The sequence below is a fragment of the Cricetulus griseus genome, chromosome 8 (genome assembly GCF_003668045.3).
Source record: "Cricetulus griseus strain 17A/GY chromosome 8, alternate assembly CriGri-PICRH-1.0, whole genome shotgun sequence".
In the NCBI taxonomy this organism is placed as follows: Eukaryota; Metazoa; Chordata; class Mammalia; order Rodentia; family Cricetidae; genus Cricetulus; species Cricetulus griseus.
In genome coordinates, this window is record NC_048601.1 from 46,547,210 (window position 1) to 46,566,441 (window position 19,232).

Below are 19,232 nucleotides of genomic sequence, written 5' to 3' on the forward strand. Positions count from 1 at the left end.
AAAGGGTCTACCTAAGCAGACCAGGCTAAACATTAACTCTTGATTCTCTTGCCTCTGTCTCTGGTCTCCCAAGAGCTGAGATGACAGACCTGTGCCACCCCCTGCTAGTCTGTACCCTTTACACACTTCCTTACTTTCTGATACAGTGGGACAAGCCCAGGCTGTCCTTGTATTTTATTGCCAGTATTACTTCAACTGGAAGTAAACTTTACTCACTAGCCAGGGCTATACCCGGGGAAAGCATGGTCCAATTTACCCCTCCTTTCTCATGTCTATTACCACAAGTTCATCAACATTACTCTCCAAAAGTTGACAGCAGGGCACTAATTCACGTGACCCCTCCCTTTCTCCCCCTCCCCTGCCCTCCCTCCATTCCTTCCTCTTTCTTCCCCCCTCCCCTTCCTCTCTCCCTGCCTTCCCATCCCTATCTTCACTGTGATCAAGTTTCTGAGACGCTGTCTGCAGACACTTTGGTCATGATGCTTGTATCTTTGCAATTAGGGTACACACCCATAAAACCTCCACACTTGTTTTCTTGTGACACATTTTCCTTCTTCAGATTATCTTTCTGTCATTTTTCTTCTCGTTCTCCAAAGTCCATGACGTGTGAAGGCCGGTTGTTCTTGTGTTCTTGCTATATGTGAAACCAGTGAGGCCAGGAGAGTAAATGTCTTTTGGGAATCAGACACTTCTTTGTATCTTGTCTCCAGTCTGTGTCACTAGAACCACTGCTTATACTGCCCACCTACAGTGTCCATAGGTGTAGCCTGCTTCACAGTTCAAAGTGGGTGGGGGGCGGGGGAGTTTTTTTACTCTAAGTTGAAGACTAAGCAAACCAAGTGTACAATGAATCCACAAATAAAAGAAGCACTTCTTACTAAAAGCATACTCTAAACCCTCATCACCTCGGTATTCATCCCTATATAGTCTATGAATACTATGGAGTACCTGCTGTATACCATGGGGGAATTCTGGGTCCTGAAGATCGTGCTTTGGCCAAAATAGCTAAAATTCCAAGTTCTTAATGATTCTAACACACAAAGAAGGTGTATAAGATGTCTAATGTATCAGAAGGTTTAAATAGTAGCCACAGTGTGCAGGTAAAAATGGAGGATGGTGTGACTGTCAGGGAAGATGGAGAGAGGCTGTGATAAGACTGTCTGTGAGCTCTGCTTGTTTTGTGACTTTATACTGTAGTATCAGTACAAATAGCAAAGTGCATAGAATCAGAAGTGTACAGCTCGGTGAAAATTCACAAGTAGGACATGATGGTGTAACCACTGCCAATATCAGAGCAAAAGAGCACTACTGGCCACTGAGAAGCCCCTGGTATGTTCCTTACCAGTTATGACTCTCCTCCCAGTTCTACCTGTTAACCAGAGTCACTAAAGTTTTAGCTAACCATGTCCTCAGTGCGGCAGAAGTCACTGGTGTGTGTTCTCAGAATGTGTGGTTTCTTGAGTTCCTTTGCTGAGATTCATCAGATCCTTGTGTATAGTTGCTTCCCACAGAAAGTGCCCACAGTCCGCTTTCACTCTGAACAAGAGTCCTCAGTGTCAATATACCATAGTTTATCACCACTGGGTGCCTGGGAGCTTACACCTTAGCTATTGTCATTAGCACTTCCATGAAGATGCTAATGTCTGTTTTGCAGTGGGCACACATACAATATATATGTCTGTGACTTGTGTACCTAAGATTGTTATACATTGTGTACATAGACAATAAGGCATATAATGTATATTAAACTTTAGTAGACCTTGCCCAAAAGTTGGTCTCAATCCAACTTACAGTCAACCAGTGGTAGCAGAGGTGTGCAGTGTATTCAGCATACAGTGAACCCAGTCACACCCTGTCTGATGCAGAGAACTGCACCAAAGTATTACCAGAGACAATTTTACCACCTGCCTGAAAATGGAAGTACAGGGACAAAGGTTATTGACACCATTTACTTTCATAAAGAATCCTATGCAATGATGGTCACCAGACAAGTAAAAGGATGAAAAAAAATGCCTACTGATAAAAGAAAATATAAAATATGAAGTATTGATTCAAGCATAGAATTTGATGACCTTCATAGCACAGACTGTTTACAAATCACCGTTGAGCAGTTTCTGGAGAAGCAACAAACAGGAAGATAAATAGGCTACTTTTTTTTTTTAACTTGACAAGATTATTTTCAAATAAAAAAAAAGTGGAGAATAATGCCAAAGGTCAATAGGAAAAAGAAAATAACGCATTTGTCCTACCAGATATATAATGAACAAAGTGTCCCAGAATGAAGCAGGTAGCATAGAAAGAGATGTGATTTCATGTGAAACTTGAGGTGACATTTGGTGCATGACTATAATCCCAGCACTTGGGATGCGGAGGAAGAAGGATCAGGAGTTCAAGATCACTTGGCTGTGTAGGAAGTTGGGAACCTGCCTGAGCTATAGGAGACCCTGTCTCAGAACAACAAAACAGAGTGGCATCAAAAGCGTTGGTGCGAAACACAGCATTAAGAGAATGGGGGGGGGGCTTTAATTTTTAATCACACGTCTTTATTCATCTTGTCTGTGACAGCAGGGGGAGGCCTGGAGTAGAGGGGCAGTGGGCAGCATGTGCCATGCATGGTGCCTTCCTGGATGTGTGGAAGTCGAAGGACAACTTTCAGGAGTTAGTTCTCACCTTCTCCTGTGTGAGTTCAGGAGATCAAAGTTGGGTTTCCAGGCTTGGTGGCAAGTGTCCTCACCCACTAAGCCATCTGGAGTGTCCAGTTTCTTAAAATTATATTTGCTTATGGATGGAAGGCCCGAGCTAACATGGGGTTAGCTCGTTAAACAACTATAAGAAAGCTTCGTGCAGTTTGCATCAAGAAAAAAAATTATATTTGCTTATCAATTTTATGGGTAATCATTGTACGGTTTGACACATGCAGGGGTGTACCTATGAAGGGCAGGGAACAATCTAAAACAGTTGGTTCTCTCCTACCATTTGTATCCCAAAGATGAGTCTCAGGTATTGTAAGGTTCTGTGCCATCTCATAGCCCTTTTTGGGTTTTGGATTTTGTTGTCGTTTTCGTTCTAGTTTTTCTTTTTCCGAAGACAGCTTCTCTGTGTAGCCCTGGCTGCCCTGGAACTCACTATGGAACCAGGCTGACATCACCTCAGAGATCCACATGTCTCTGCCTCCTCCCGAGTAGTGGGATTAAAGGTGTGTGCCACCACAGCCCTACTTTCCTCGGGCTTCTTGATCCATGTTTTACATCCATTTTTCCCTTAACAATCTAAAAAAAACAGTGAAATTGATGTTTCTTTCCACTGGTAGTTTGAATGTAATTGGCTGCCATAAACCCATGAGGAGTGGCACTATTAGGAGGTGTGGCTTTGTTGGAGTAGTTGTGGCTTTATTGGAGGAAGTCTGTTACAGTGGGGGGTGGACTTTGATGTCTCATATGCTCAAACTACGCCCAGTGACACAGTTCACTTCCTGTTGCCTACAGATCAAGATATAGAACTCTCAGCTCCTTGTCCATCACCATGTCTGCCTGTACACTGTCATGTCACACCATGATGACAATGGACTAAACCACTGAAACTTTGTTTTGTTTAGTTTTGTTTTTTTCCTTTTCGGTTTTCCGAGACAGGGTTTCTCTGTAGCTTTGGACCCTGTCCTGGAGCTCTCTCTGTAGTCCAGGCTGGCCTCAAACTCACAGAGATCCACCTGCCTCTGCCTCCTGAGTTCTGGGATCAAAGGTGTGCACCACTTGGAGCTGGAGAGATGGTTCAGTGGTTAAGAGCACTGACTGTTCTTCCAGAGGTCCTGAGTTCAAGTCCCAGCAACCACATGGTGGCTCACAACCACCTTGAATGAGATCTAGTGCCCTCTGCTGGCATGCAGGCAGAAGTCTGTATACATAATAAATAAAATCTTTAAAAAACAAAATGAAAACAAAAAAGGCGTGCACCACCACATCCTGTCTGAAACTGTTTTCAATTAAATGGGTTTTTTGTTGTTGTTGTTGTTGTTGTTGTTGTTGTTGTTATTGTTGTTTTGGTTTTTCGAGATAGGGTTTCTCTGTGGCTTTGGAGGCTGTCCTGGAACTAGCTCTTGTAGACCAGGCTGGTCTCGAACTCACAGAGATCCACCTGCCTCTGCCTCCCAAGTGCTGGGATTAAAGGTGTGCGCCACCAACACCCGGCTTCAATTAAATGTTTTTAATTAAATACTTTCCTTTGTAAGAGTTGCCAAGGCAATGGTGTCTCTTCAAAGCAATAGGAACCCTAATTTAAGGCATTCCCATTTTCAGTTGAGGAACTGAGTTTTAGAAAAAGTAAGCCACCCAAAACCCATACTTCTTTGGGTGATAGCAAGAGAGATAGGTTCTAGTACAACCTGACACCACAGGCCAGAGGAGGAGCAGGTCCAAGGGGGAAAGCCTGAATGACGCGGTGCATATCGGACTGACCACTGGGACTCAGACAGCGCTGGAACTACACAGCTTCTCAGACAGAAAGGGAACCTAGTGTCACAACCAATAGAATGCAATTACAAAGGCTCTCACAGGTGAGTAGCCACATTTGCAGCATTGCTTCACACTACTCACTGGGAGGTGGACTTAGTGGTAGAGTACTTGCCTGGCATGCACAAATCCCTAGAAGTCCCATGCCAGCACCGCAAAATAAATAAACAAATAAATAAAAGAGTTTTTTAGTTACTAAAAATATTTTGCTAATTTAATGTCATGTATAAAAAGACACATTTCCCTAAGACGCAAATAGCAGTGAGTACATCTGATAGCTGATGTTGGTAAAGATTACCTAAGTGACACATATGTGTGGCAATGCATCTGGACAGGATGGCACATACCTGTAACCCCAGAATTGGAGAGACCAAAGCAGGAGGATCACAAATTAAGACCCTGCCGCCACAAAACAAAACCTTAAACAAAAATGAGCAAAAGCATCAGGCTGTGCTCTGAGGTCGGTTCACATTGCTGTATCTATCTCAGCTGTCAAAACTCACATGTGCTAAGTGATGAAATCAGAACTTTCTTTCAGTAAGACAACAAGTAGAAATAATTAGATGCTGTGAGAAACACAGTTGGTGTGGAACTAAATTTAGTTTGGACAATATAATGCAGTCAGTTCACAAATATGAATTTAGTTTCTCTTAAGAGCCAAAGCAAGATAGTATTCTGGCCAGTGTGCAGCTCACCACGGCCATAAAGATTTAAACAAAGCAGGAAGGAACATAGTCAACCTGGGTAGTAAGGCTTGGAAACTTCTCCCATGGGTCCTCATAAAGGGCTATTACATGATGTAATCAACAATGTCTTCAATAACCACCTGGGGTTATTAAAATAATGACTTCTGAGTGTTGCTGCATCGTATTTCAACTGAAGCCAGTAGAGTAATGCTGAAACATAGTTTCCCCCAGTAGCTGTTTTATCTAGGATAACCCTCAGGGCTCAATTATGTAGGTTTCTGGTGAGTCTAGATTAGCTGAAGAATAAAACATTGGAAGTCGGGAGCAACTCTACTTAACTAGGGTCAGTCCAGTTCCCTAGGGGGACATCTGGCAGTATCTAGGGACAATTTTAGCTGTCACAACCAGGGAAAGAATGCTGGATGTAGAAGCAGACGATTGGTGCTACTTAGTGCCCTTGGTGGGACAGCATCAGAACAGTCAGTTGCTCCATGCTTGCAATCTAGAGCAGAGCTTTTCCACTTTTTCTATCATGACTCCTTTTTACCCAAAAAATTTTTACTTGACTCAGGGTATATAAAGTAACTTCACGCATTGCACATTGACATACATTTATTTTAAAGCAAGTCTTTGGTATTACAAGTAATTTTTACCATTTATTAAAGATGAAAGCAAATTTACATCCTAATGAGAAGGATATATTTATTCATTTCACATGAGAAAATTAAATTTTGGCTGAATATTTGACACTGATGACTGATACTTTGATTTTATAATCCCCAGTGCTGAGAATGGGGCTTAGTGCAAGTTTTCTGGACAAAATGCAGAAGTATATTTAGGGTTAGTTTAGAAATTGTTGAAATTTTCTGACCTAATCTCAAGGCCAAATTCATTAAATGATTTTTTTTAATTAACACGACTCAGTACAGCTGAGAGAGAGAGAAAGAGAGAGAGAGAGAGAGAGAGAGAGAGAGAGAGAGAGAGAGAGAGAGAGAATTTTCCAAAGGAGAATTACTTGTCAGGCAAAACGGAAGGATGTCTACCAGGAAAATGGGATATTCTTCTTTTAAATAAACTTTAAAATTTTGAGATAATTTCGAACTTATAAAAGAGCTGGAAGAACAGCACAAAGCATAAGATATGTTTACCAAAGCATATCAGTTTTTAATGGTGTACAACATGCATGTTTACACTTTTCTGTGCCCTGTATATATTTTTTAGTTGAGCCACTCAAGAGTAAGCTACAAATAATAGCAGTTAAGCCCTGAGAATGCCACTGTGTATTTCTCAAGATCAGGGATAAACTTTACATAGCTATGCTACTATGATCCAGCTCGGAACATTTAACATTGGACCCATACTGTTGCCTAGTATGTGACTCAGTATTCCATCCTCCTCACCGTCCCCATTTGATCCAGGAAACAGACTTCATTCAGTTGTTGTGCCCCTGTGGTCTCCATCACTCAGACACTCAGTGCAATGACATAAATGTAAGCAGGATGTTTTCTAGAATGGTCCTCAGTTTGCTTGTGTTTCATGAGTGGTTCCTCACTATTAAGTCTAGTGATTTTGTTTGTTTGTTTGTCTTTTGAGACAGGGTCTCTCTCTACTTGGCTGTCTGGGAACTCACCATGTTGATTAAGCTGGCCTCATTCACAAAAACCTGCCCTCCTCTGCCTCCTGGGTGCTGGGATAAAGGTGTGATTTATTTTTGACAGGAATTCTGCACCATGTCATGCTGGAGACAGCTTGGAATAGCTCCTGAGAGCCAATTCTCACATAGTTTTTTAACCCCAAGTTCTGTGAAGTTATGTTGGTCACCTGCAATAGGCCATGATGAGAATATGTTACCTCAGAGTAATCAGCTAATACTGTAGCTGCGAGCTTCTCCTAAGCCTTGGGTTGCGGTTGTAAGATGCTTACACTTACTGGCACAGTGTGTGTGTGTGTGTGTGTGTGTGTGTGTCCTAAGTGCACAGCATCAGAAGGCACATGATATATTTTTGTTCTCATGTTGGCATTCTTGTCACTGAGATAGGATCTATCTGGTTCTCTGTGAAGAAGACTCTCCATTTCCCCTTTTGTAATTGGTGAGTGATGTATGAAAAAATAATATTCACATCATCCCCGTGAGGATGTGCTTATCCTATCTTGTTTCCAACTGAACTTTCACTTCATTTATTATAATAATAATATAATAATCTTCAGAATATTGTGTAGGGCTCTGGGCATGTAGCTCAGTGGTAGAGCACTTACCTAATGTGCATAAGACTCAAGTCTCATGCCCAGAACCATAACTACAAGATCAGTAGCAACAAAATATATTATTTCCCAAATCTATTGGTATTGTAATAATTTAAAGCAGTCATTTTCTCTCTCGTTTTGGTATTTCTTTTCTTATTTATTTGGCAGCACTGAGGTTAAAACCCAGGCCTCATGCATGCTAGGCAAATGCTTTACCATTGAACTGCAGCCTTAGACTCTTGCACATTTTTTTGTTAATTTTTACAACATTTTTAAAATATAAACTTATTCTTAAAATAGATAACTAGCAAAAGACTGGGAAGCATACTGACCTCTCCCTACAGTTTGTCAGTTTACAACAGATTGTTATAGTGTAGAATATGTTTCCATGATATACAGCATTCATCTAGGATAAACAGAATGAGTTTATCTGTTTATAAAGGATAAACAGGATTTCCTGTCCTACTATTGAAAGGGTGCTTACTAATATAGTTCCATTGTCAATGAAGGTAGTAGCATTCAGGGTCGTTTTCCAGTCTTGCCTGAACCCACATTTTACCCAAAGCATGCCTTTGGAAGATTGCTGGGTGAGAGATGTGGTAATGAAATTATAGATTAGCTGTGCAGAGAAGAATGGGAAGAACACAGGACAGGAAGTCTGGAGCCACAACACAGAGGGAGTTTGGATGCTATAAGCCATCTCTCCGATCTTCAGTGCCCACTTGGGTCCTATTTCATTCAGTTCCCTTTCTGGTCCTAGGACCCCCCCTCCCGTCAGTCCCCTTAATTGGGGGACCTAGAATTCACCTCATTTGCATGATAAGCGGTGCAAGGTGGGCGGTGACCTGGTGGTTGAACTGCTACTGCAGCTCCAGTGAAGCAGCTGGACACCAGTCTCTGCTTCCCATTTTGTGTTCAGCCCATCATCTGGCTCCTGTCTCTGGCTCTTTGTTTGTTACTGGCAGTCATAGAAACCCACTGAAGGATGTCCTCACCTTGCTCTGTAAGGAGCTCCCTCTCAAGTGTTAGCTTGCCCTGTATCCGATTACCTCTGTTGCCATGGTTGGAGATAAAAGAACTCTTCTGCCCTGGGCAGTCTACACTTTTAAAACAGTGTGGATACTTAAGTTTTAGTTGACTTTTGCCAAGTAAAAATGCTGAGAACTGGAAAAATGGGTTGCTCTTGATGGATGCATTGTTTAATGAACTCCATGAATGAGTCAAGTGACAGTGATCAGTACTAGGGCTCAGAATGGTTCACCTCTAATATCTAGAACACGTATATGTTATATGTGTAGGTTAAATGTAAGGTGAGGCGTAGAATGAGAATTATAAAACAAAGTGAGGCTCTTGACAGACTGTGTTTTCTTCCCTATCTGGAACAAAGTTTGAGACATTCCTTCACCCCTCCCTCCCCTTCCCCACCAAAACTGGGTGTGGGCTACTTTAGCTAAGAGAGGCCACAGGTGAGCTGGTGTCTGCAGCCTGAGCATGGTGCTGTCTGAGCCTGGTACTTTCCATGCTTCAGTTCCTCCTGTCGGCATTTTTAATATTTAATGACCCTTCTGAGGTAAGGAATTATTTGGCAGCTCCCTAAGGGATATCTGCTTTAGGTATCTATCTTTTTTTATCTGTCTGCTGAACTTCCATTTGCTAAATGGAAAAGGTGGTGTCTAAAATGTTTTTCAGATGACTCATCTAAGGTTTTGATGAGGCAAATGGAGTCCGTGGGAATCCAGGGAGTTGGCAGGACTTTTCAACTTACTTTTCTTTTCATCTTTGGGTTTTTATAAGACTCCAAATAACACACCTTTTCTCTTCCCTACAATGTGAGTTCTGGCCTATTTTCAAGCTCAGGGATTTTGCTGTTGTTTTATTGTCCTTTCAGCACCTCTGCTCCTTCTCCAGGAGTTTCTTTGTGTTTGAATTTAAGGAATTTGACCTTCCTAAAATGTAATCTAATCAACACCCACCTCACCTGGTGGATTAGCCACTCATCATCTCTCCGATTAGAAAGCCAGTGTCTTGCTGGGAAGACAGAGAGAGCCATTGATTCCTGAGCTCAGCCTGACTTCTCTTTGATTTTATAATCAGTTCCTAGAGATTGTAGGCGAGCTTTGAATTCCAAGGCTGGGGTCTGTGAACTCTACTCTTGAAACAAACCTTTGAAGCAGATCTTCTGCTTTGGGTTTCAGAAGGGAGGACCCAACTGGGCGTTGATGGGTGAATTAAGTTGTTTTCATTTTCTAATATAAGGAAACTGATAATTATCACCGCTAGTGTAACACCCTGGGGTTTTCCTTTTTCTCTTCTTCGTTTTTGTCTTTAGTGTTTTGATGGGGGAGGTGGGGTGTCAGGACAACTTTATGGAGCTGGTTGTCTCCTTAACCTCATGAGTCCCAGGGATGGATCTCAGATGACCCAGGCTTGCTTAGCTATCTCCTCATCCATCTTACTGGTTCTGCTTTCCGTCGATTCATTCTACAGCTTCTGTAAGAAGTATTGCTTGACTTTTTTTTTCTTTTTTAATTTTTTTTTATTTTAGAGGCACTCATATTTACATATCCATCCCCCTCATTCCCTCGACCTCCCATCCTCCCATATCCCCCCAACCACCCCCACCTCCTCCCCAGGGATAGTGAGACCCTCCACAGGGGACTGCCATGTCTGTCATATCATTTGGGGGAGGGCCTAGGCCTTCTTTGCTGTATCTGGGCTGCAAGTATCCCTCCATAGGGAATGGGCTCCCAAAGTCCATTTGTGTTCTGGGGATAAACACTGACTCCACTCTTAGAAGTCCCATAGACTGCCCTGGCCTTCTAGCTGGCACTCACATTCAGAGGGCTTGGTTTGGTCCAATACTGGTTCCCCAGCTTTACAACTGGGGTCTCAGTGCTCTCACTAGGTCAGGTCAGCTGTTTCTGTGGGTTTCTCCAGCACAGTCTTGGCTCCTTTGCTCATCCCTCCTCCCTCTCTGCAACTGAATTCCAGGAGTATGGTTTAGTGCTTAGCTGTGGGTACCTGTCTCTGCTTCAATCAGCTACTGGATGAAGGCTCTAGGAATGGTAACCAAGACAGTCATCAATCTCATTATAGGGGAAGGGCATCAAAGGCAGCCTCTCCACCACTGCCTAAATTCTTAGTTGGGTCATCCCTGTGGATCCCCTAACATTTCCCCTGTGCCAGACCTTTCTCCAAACCTGTACTGTCTCCCTCTATCAAGGCATCTCCTTTCTTGCCCTCCTCTGTTCCTCCCCTGTCTCAGTCCTCTTGTTCTCTTCCCCCTCCCCTTCTCCCCTTTCCACCGCCTTCCTCCTCCCCCAACTCCCACCCCCATGCTCCCAATTTGCTCAAGGGTTCTTGTCCCCCTCCCCTTCTTCAAGGGACTATGCAATCTTCTCTTGGGGTTCTCCTTGTTTCCTAGCTTTTCTGGCATTGTGGATTATAGACTAGTAATCCTTTGCTCTATGTCTAAAAATCATAGATGAGAGAGTACATACCATGTTTGTCTTTTTGTGACTGGGTTGCCTCACTCAGAATGGTTTCTTCTAGTTCTATCCATTTGCCTTCGAATTTCAAGATTCCATTGTTTTTTTTTTTTTCCCCCCACTGAGTAGTACTCCATTGTGTAAATGTACCACATTTTCTCTATCCATTCTTCAGTTGAGGGGCATCTAAGTTGCTTCCAGGTGCTGGCTATTACAAATAATGCTGCTATCAACATAGTTGAACATATGTCCTTATTGTATGAATGTGCATTCTTTGGGTATATGCCTAAGAGAGAAATTGCTGGATCTTGAGATAGACTGATTCCCATTTTCCTGAGAAACTGCCATACTGATTAGTTAATGCTGAGTCTATCTTAGTCTTTCCAGAAACCCTCACCAAATACGGTGTCCCCTGTAAACCTCCTATTGTACACTGGTTTAAAATGATTGAGTGACTCCCAGCAATAGACTTGGAATAACTAACAAATGCTACAGTTCAGGTTCAACAGATAAAAGGGAGGAAGAAAGAGCACCAGGCAATTCCCAGGCCTTTGGACTCTGTGCACGTTCAGTGAATGCTAAAGACACTGCACAGAACAGGGAAGGGCTTGGGTGTATTATTTCTGTACATGCTAATCCTTACAAGCTCATATGCCCCCCAATTAAATTTGAAGTTCCTCTATACTAGCTTACTGCTGTAAGATTACATGGTACAGTACTGCCATTAGCATGTCACTCATTAAAGGTACAAAGTGCATGGAATATTTGTTCACACACACTGAAGCATGACTCCTAACGAAAACATCCTTTTTTAAAAGTTCTGTTTAGTTTTTCAAGACAGAGTTTATCTGTGTAGCCTTGGTAGCCCTGGGACTCATTCAGTAGACCTGGCTGGCCTTGGACTACAAAGATCTGCCTGACTCTACCTCACGAGTGCTGAGATTAAAGGCGTGTGCCACTGATGCTTTAACAAAAGCATTCTGGGTAATCAAGCCACAGGACCCCAGTTTTCCCTAGGATCTTGAAGGATGAAAAAAATAAAAGAATGGGAAAATGATGAATTTGAGTTCATCAAACTTTCAGAACAACAGAATTTTAGACTTTTCCACATTTACTGCTACTGATGTTTAAGAGTTCTCATTTTAGCGAGGATGGAACAAATATTAACTCAGTTGTACGTTACTGACAATGAAGTGAAATTATGCCTTAATAATGTTTGTATCATGTGTATGTTGAAGTAACCATGCTGTAACTTGGAGAGGGGAAATTATCTCAGGAAAACTCAGGAAAAAAAATAATAATTTAGAAAACTCTGCAGAGCTTAAAAATACATTTGCATTACACAGAGAAACTCTGTCTCAAAAAAAAAACAAAAAAAATTACAGATAAAAGTATTCAAATATTTCCACTTAGAAATTATCTAAATTTTTAGCCTGCAAGCTATTTGTGTTTTCCAAGTAAAAATTCCCAGTGAACACACACACACACACACACACACACACACACACACACACACACACACACAGAGAGAGAGAGAGAGAGAGAGAGAGAGAGAGAGAGAGAGGTTCTGCCTATCCCTCCTTAAGGTCTCTCTGCTCACCCCCCTCCCTTGCAATGGTATGCTCTGCATTTGATCGTAAACTGGAGGTGCCAAGCTGTGACTGCTTCTTCAGCTCCACAGCCATTTGCTCCAGCCCAGGAAGACATGTGTTCAGTGATGTTCTCCTCTTCCACCCACAGGGACAAATTGAAGTAGACAGTGAGACCATCTTCAAGTTGGCAGCCCTGGTTTTGCAGGTAAGAATTCCCTCACTACTTCTAAGCAGCTCCCTTTTGTTTCTTGCTAAAACTGCCTGCAACTCTGAAACTTTTGCGGGGCCAGACCCTGATTGATTTTCAAACCAGGAAATGATTTATCAGTGAAAGCTGTGACCTGCTGAATTCTGTTTTCAAATCGTTTGCATGAACTAGCTAGCCTGTGATAGTATTTCTGAAAGACACGATGAAGTTTAGACTGCACCAAGGGAAAAGAGGTCAGACCGTATTCCTGGAAAAAGGACTCCTGGTTACTTGAACTTGGGAGGCAGCAGTTGTTAGAACAGCTGTAATTTCCATTTAAATTTAGCAACTTTTGTACACGTTTCCTTGAGGTTGCGTAAAGAGCCCTTTAATTCTTAAAGGCACTGGCAACTGAGAAGCAAAGTCAGTTCCTGTACTCATTTAAAAAGTAAAGCGAACACAAACAGTGTGTGTTGATTTACCTGGGTCATAGTCTAAAATGTGCAGCCCGTCTGAAGAGTGTGCCACTGCAAGGCAGATGTATTTATCCTGTGATCTTAGCAATGCAGCAGAGAAATGATTGCCTGTGTTTCTTCATACGAACATATGAAGACTATATATAATAATATACATATAAGTCACTTCTGTTAATGGTGAGACACATGTCATTTATACTTGTATTTGCTTATCAATAGTGACCATAGAGATAGCGCTCCTTAAGCTCCTTTCTGAACAGGAAGCTCTGGACTTTGCGAGAGGGGAAAATAACCAAGAATAAATCATTCATTGAGCTTAGCATAAATACATATTGATCATGTCTTTATTTTTATTTCAGGAAAGCAAGGGAGATTATACCAGGTAATGATTCCTTTCCTGATGTTACTATGTAGAATAAGGTTCCCCAGTTGTGGAATGAGTTATTTTAAATAATAATGGATGTTTTAAATAATAATGGATGCAAAATCAAAAGAAAGCAGTTCGAGGCTGGCGGTTCAGATCTCCTCTTCCTTCACATAGAGACCTATTCTTTTCGTGGCAGACTCTACGAATGAGACTTTCTCACAGTTTTTAAGAGCACAGTGACAGGAAATTATAATCAGAAGCCCTCCAAAGTTCTAATATTGTACCGCATCGGTTATTGAGATGGAGAAATCTATGAAAAACTTTGCTAGCTTGTGCCGATTTTTGTTTTGCTTTTTTATTTTTTTAAGCATATACTGATGCTGTGTGTAAGGGGTTCTAATGTATGCAGAAACAGATTAAAGCCATCAGCTGCTTAGTTAAGGGATTAATAGGGGCTTTTCTTTTGCAGCTGCCCTGAAGGGGCCTCACCCATAGTACACTTGACCTAGCAGTTGTATTGTTGCTACACAGACACTGTCCTTGCTGGCCACAGCAGAGTGTTTTTTGGGTTGTTTGTTTGTTTCTTGGTGTGTGTGTGTGTGTGTGTGTGTGTGTGTGTGTGTGTGTGTGTGCATGAATTCACCCTCACCCGTTCTACCCCTTCAGTGCAGAGGTCCTGCGGCAAAGTGGGAATTGTCAAAGTTGGAGGGGAGGCCTCTGATGGGAACCAGTGCCCAGGTCAATGACCCATTGAAAGCCTGGCCTCTGCCACGCTAACGTTCCACTTCTGTAAGCTTCACCCAGAGATTATTTCCAGATCGCCTAGTACTCATCCCCAGCCAAGTTTCTGAATAATGTGCTCAGTAATGGACTGATAAAATAATGCCTTCCACGCTTGATGGCTTCCTGTCCTTGAGGAATAATCCACTCTCCTCACCCTGCCCATCCAGGATGATAGAGTAGGGGTTTCCACTTAACACCCCATCATTCAGTTACTCACCACCCCCTCGTTGAGAGCATTTGGTGTGTGTGTGTGTGTGTGTGTGTGTGTGTGTGTGTGTGTGTGTGCTTGTGTATATGTGAGCATATGCTTGCATGTGTGTTGTTGTATGTTCATTATCCATAGAGACTAATTCCATGACATTTCACAGCAGGAAATCCTGCTTTGCCATTATCCCCCTCATCTTATCTTTATTCCCCTACTTCTCATCCCATTTGTCTCCTCAATCTCTCTTACTTTCATATATACACATACGTGTACATGGTTTTGCGCAACCATGCAGCCTGTGGTTGTATAGGGTGGTTATGAAGTCAGTTTATAAATGGCTTCAGACTCTGTCATGCGAGTCACTTACTCTCCCTTTCCCACTCCTGACTCTTTGAGATCTCAGCCCCTGTCAGTCTAAGCCTCCGTTTTCTCATCAGTGCAAGGCAGCCTAGCCTATAGTACTGCTGTGAATTAACCATGTGAATCGCTGGGGCATATCCATAGCCATCAGCTCTTAACTGCTCTTCAGCTGTTACAGTAGTTACTGTCCCCATAATCGGCGTCAAAATTCTCTGTGGCCTCATGGCTATTCTGAGAAGAGTGTTGGGATAAAGATGGGTCCATAAAAACTATAATAATGTTTTCGGGGACCAAAAAAAAAGGCAAGAATGGATTCATCACCTTTCCTTGGTGAGAGCCCAGGACCTGACAGAGAGGAAGGCCGCCAGGTACTCACCTGGAGGAATGTGGACATTTCAGCTTTGGATAGCACAGTTTGCTCTTGCTGACTTTGTTCGGGCCAAGTCTTCCTCATCTCCAGCCGGGTTCTAGCAGTTTCCTTGAGGAGCCCTAGGCTAAAGATATGTCACACACTGTCTTAAAACCAAGTAGTAGAGAGAACACGGAACTGAGTCGTGCACCAGCTACCAGTGTCACCCCAAATGAGCCATTTATTCTTTCCAAGCCTCAGTTTCCTTATTTGTAAGTTGGGGTCTGGAGGAAGTTAGTGGTGTGGAAGAGTTGTAAATTACAAGGCATTGATAACATTGATAATTATTGATAACAAGGATGAAAAAATAAAAAGCATGAGTAGCTGTCACTGAAGGTGACAATAGAACAGAATCCATTACCACCCACGCCTGTCTAATCTCCTCCCCAATGGGCACTATTTGTTTTTCTGCCAAACATTTTTATAGAGCTAATAATGTAGGAAAATCAGTCAATTTAAAATATGATCATCCAATGTCATCATGGTTAGATCAAAGACTATAGGCAAATGGACTCTGCCATGGACTGCCTATAAAAAAAAAAAAAATTACTTACCTCTCTAAGCCTTTGTTTCCTGGTGAGCAAAATGGGACTTCTAAAAATTGTAAATATGCCATAGGTTGGTATGAGGATTGAATTCATATTTGTGAGGTACCTAGAGCCATTCCTGTAGTCATTGCTTTAATATCCCACCAGAATTGGGCTGTTGCTTATTGATTTTGTGTGTGTGTGTGTGTGTGTGTGTGTGTGTGTTTTAGACAGTGTCTTGTGTGGCCTAAGCTCACCTGAAACTCACTGTATAGTTATAGATGACCTTGACCCTCTGTTCCTCTTGCCTCCCCTTCTCCATTGCTGGGATTGTAGGCATTGCCATCATATTTACCAAGTCCATCAAATTGATAGACATGTGTACCATTCCCCTGTTACAACCGTGAGTTGTTGCCTAGGTTTTAGCTGCTGTAAATAATACCATGGTGAGCATCTGTGTACATCTGAAACTGAAATTATTTGTGTTTTTTTTTTAAAGAATACAAATTTTATTTCTTTTTAAATTTTTTTACATTCGTTTTTTATGGGGGGATATCACAGCTCACATGGTGTTATCAAGCTTGGTGATTGGTGATAACATTCATGCTTAAACCATTTTCCCCCCTTGGTTAATTGCTCTAAAGCACCCAGAAAAGTTCCTTTCCCATGGGAAATAGGTGCATTTTTATAACACCACCATAAATTGAGAATATTCGCTTCCCATTTGAAGGTGGGTGTTAGCCATACCCTTATTCTGACCCCCCACAGTGAAGTGAAAATTGAAGTCACTCATTTTCCACTTACAAACTGAAGCATCCTAACACTTAGCTACTTGGTAAGGCTCAGCTTTCAGGATCTTAAAAACAAAACCAAAGAGAACCCCCCTTTGCCTTTACAAAGTCACTTGTGTTAGCAGCTCAGTGATAAAGCCTGGCTGGCTCAGCTTTCAGGAATTCTCTATTTGCCTGTGTTGTGTTACCAAAGCACTTGTTATCTTTGCAGTATAAGGACCGACTTGGAAATTCAGGCTGTCAGCTATTTAAAGCAAGTGGAAGTCGCCACTCCACTCCTAATGAACATTCTGAGAGCAGGGTTTCCTACTGGTTATGATAATGTTAACTTAAGTACTTACTTTGGAGGATCCCTGGCAGGAAGCAAAGCAAGCAGGGTGAGGCTGATTAGAAGAGTTTAAGCAAAGCCTGTTTGGGGCAAAATAATGTGGGGAATAGGAGGAAAAAGAAGAGAGAGCAGCAAGCAGAGGTGGGCAGTGTGGAGAAGCAGTGGGGATGCCAGGTTAGGGTGTCTGGGTGCAGTGGGAAACTAAGGTTTCAGAGGTAAACAACAGTGACCACAGGCCCTTTATGTCAGTTTAAGAAAGTAGCAGCAACCAGACAGCTCCCAGAGGTCAAGAGCTATACTTGAGGGCGTGAATGAACCGAATGAGTGGTATTAGCAATGCTTGGGAGCTTTGGAATTTAACCACTTGGTTTCAAATCACTTGATAGATGTGGCAACTGCCCTGTGTCTGAAACACAGTTTATCTCAATATTGAATATGTAATAGCAGCCTGATATGGCTGCTCTATTATTACCTCCACCCTCCTTGCAGCCCTGTGAAAATGGCATTATTGCTGTCCCACTTTTCAGGTAAGGACACCGACCTTTGGAGTCCTAGACTAGTCAACTGTGTTGCAGGTGTCCTTGAACCTCAAAGAAAACACAAACTTGTAACACAAACTTACCAGCAGAGTACAGATGGAAACTGACATTGAAACTGACAGGATTGAACATGGCTGTCTTACCTAGGACAGGGCTTTAATGAATCAATAAGACATTATAGAGGATGGAGATATGGCTAAGTGGTTACAGGCACTGGCTGCTCTTCTAGGGGACCTAGACTCTATTCTCAGCACCCACATGGCAGCTAACAGCAGTTACAACTCAGGCCCCAGGGGACCCAATGCCCTCTCTGGCTTCCATAGGTATTGCAGTCATGTGATATACAGACATCCTTGCAGGCAAAACGCCCATACATGCAAAATAAAATCTTCCCCCCAAACTTTTTTTAAAGAAGACCTTATGATATATGGAAAGAAATTCAGCATATCCACACACAGACAAGAGTGTGTTTCTTCATGTGTGTTCTTCATGATGTTTGGTTAAAGTTAAACAAAGGGGCTTAAGATGTTGCCCTTTGATAACATGCATGAAGCCCTGGGTTCAATCCCCAGTACTGAATAATACTAGGCCTGTTGGTGCATTCCTGGGGGGTAGAAGTAGGGGAATCAGAAGTTAAAGGTCATGCTGGATAGCATGGTGAAGTTGAGGACAGCATGGACTATATGAAACCCTGGTTCAAACAACCAAAAGTCAAACCAAGGTTCCCATTTTGTCTCCAAGTTTTCAGTGTGCTCATATACACTGAGTTCTCCAAGAAGGGCCATATCAGTGCTGTTTAATGTCTGAGCAACATGCTAACCAGTGTTCTGTGGGCTTCGTATCACTGACCACAATCTTATGGGGCACCAGAGACTTGGTGTTTTACGTTCATGTATTCTGTACCTCAAAATACCTTCAACATCTCAAGGATGAGATGCAGCTAAACAACAGAAGCCCGAATAGATCAATCCTGTTCTCCTGACCTATTGAGATTCTCTCCAGGAGAGTGGACCAGGCCAGGGCATTCATAACAACTTTGTGAGCCTGGAGTGAAGCTTAGTATGGTGTTGACAGTAGCTAACCCAGACATAGACCAGTCAAGTCTTCCATACCAATAGAGAGTGGTGAACATGAGCTACCTATACTCCTCAGAGGCAAGCCTTCCCTGGAGCTAAGGGTGACATGGTAAGGAAGGCATCTTACATTCCTGCTGATACATGTTGGCATGTCTTTTGGTGTGGTTCTGGAAACACAGAGTCATACAAGAGCTGTAAGATAACCCAGTGCAGTCAGCTGTACCGACATGGCTAATGCAGATAATCCACCTGTTGGTGTGTTTTGGATGGGCTGCATCACCCAAGACAGGAAAAAGATACAAAGCTTCCAGGCCTCAGGTTGACTGCACACAGTCTTGACTTCTCTAATAGGAAGGTTCCAAATTTTGACTTTCTATGCTTTGGGAGAAAATGGCACTTGTGTAGATTCTTGGTCTCCAGCCTACCAGTTTTCTAGCTCTGGATTTTAAGAATAGGGGTCAGCTCTGCTAATGGCATTCTCCATGTGCAGCCAATCTCTTAAACTTCCTCAAATTGAAATTTTGTAACTATTAAGTAAATAGCTCTCCAAAGCCCCTGTCAGTTTCTGCTCCTATCAATATGATGAGAGCTAAAATACTTTTTGTTTGTTTGTTTGTTTGTTTTTTCAAGACAGGGTTTCTCTGTGTAGCTTTGGAGCCTACCCTGGCA

General features: G+C 42.4%; 1 protein-coding gene across 1 annotated transcript in view; it reads left to right on the forward strand.

The window, feature by feature from the left end:
• The window catches only part of Frmd4b (FERM domain containing 4B), a 197,930-nt gene that overhangs the window by 118,550 nt on the left and 60,148 nt on the right, over positions 1–19,232 (forward strand). Inside the window, exons 6-7 of the mRNA XM_027428944.2 lie at positions 12,664–12,720; positions 13,538–13,560. Of these exons, the coding sequence (XP_027284745.1) occupies positions 12,664–12,720; positions 13,538–13,560 (80 nt within the window). The remainder of the gene's footprint in view (positions 1–12,663; positions 12,721–13,537; positions 13,561–19,232) is intronic.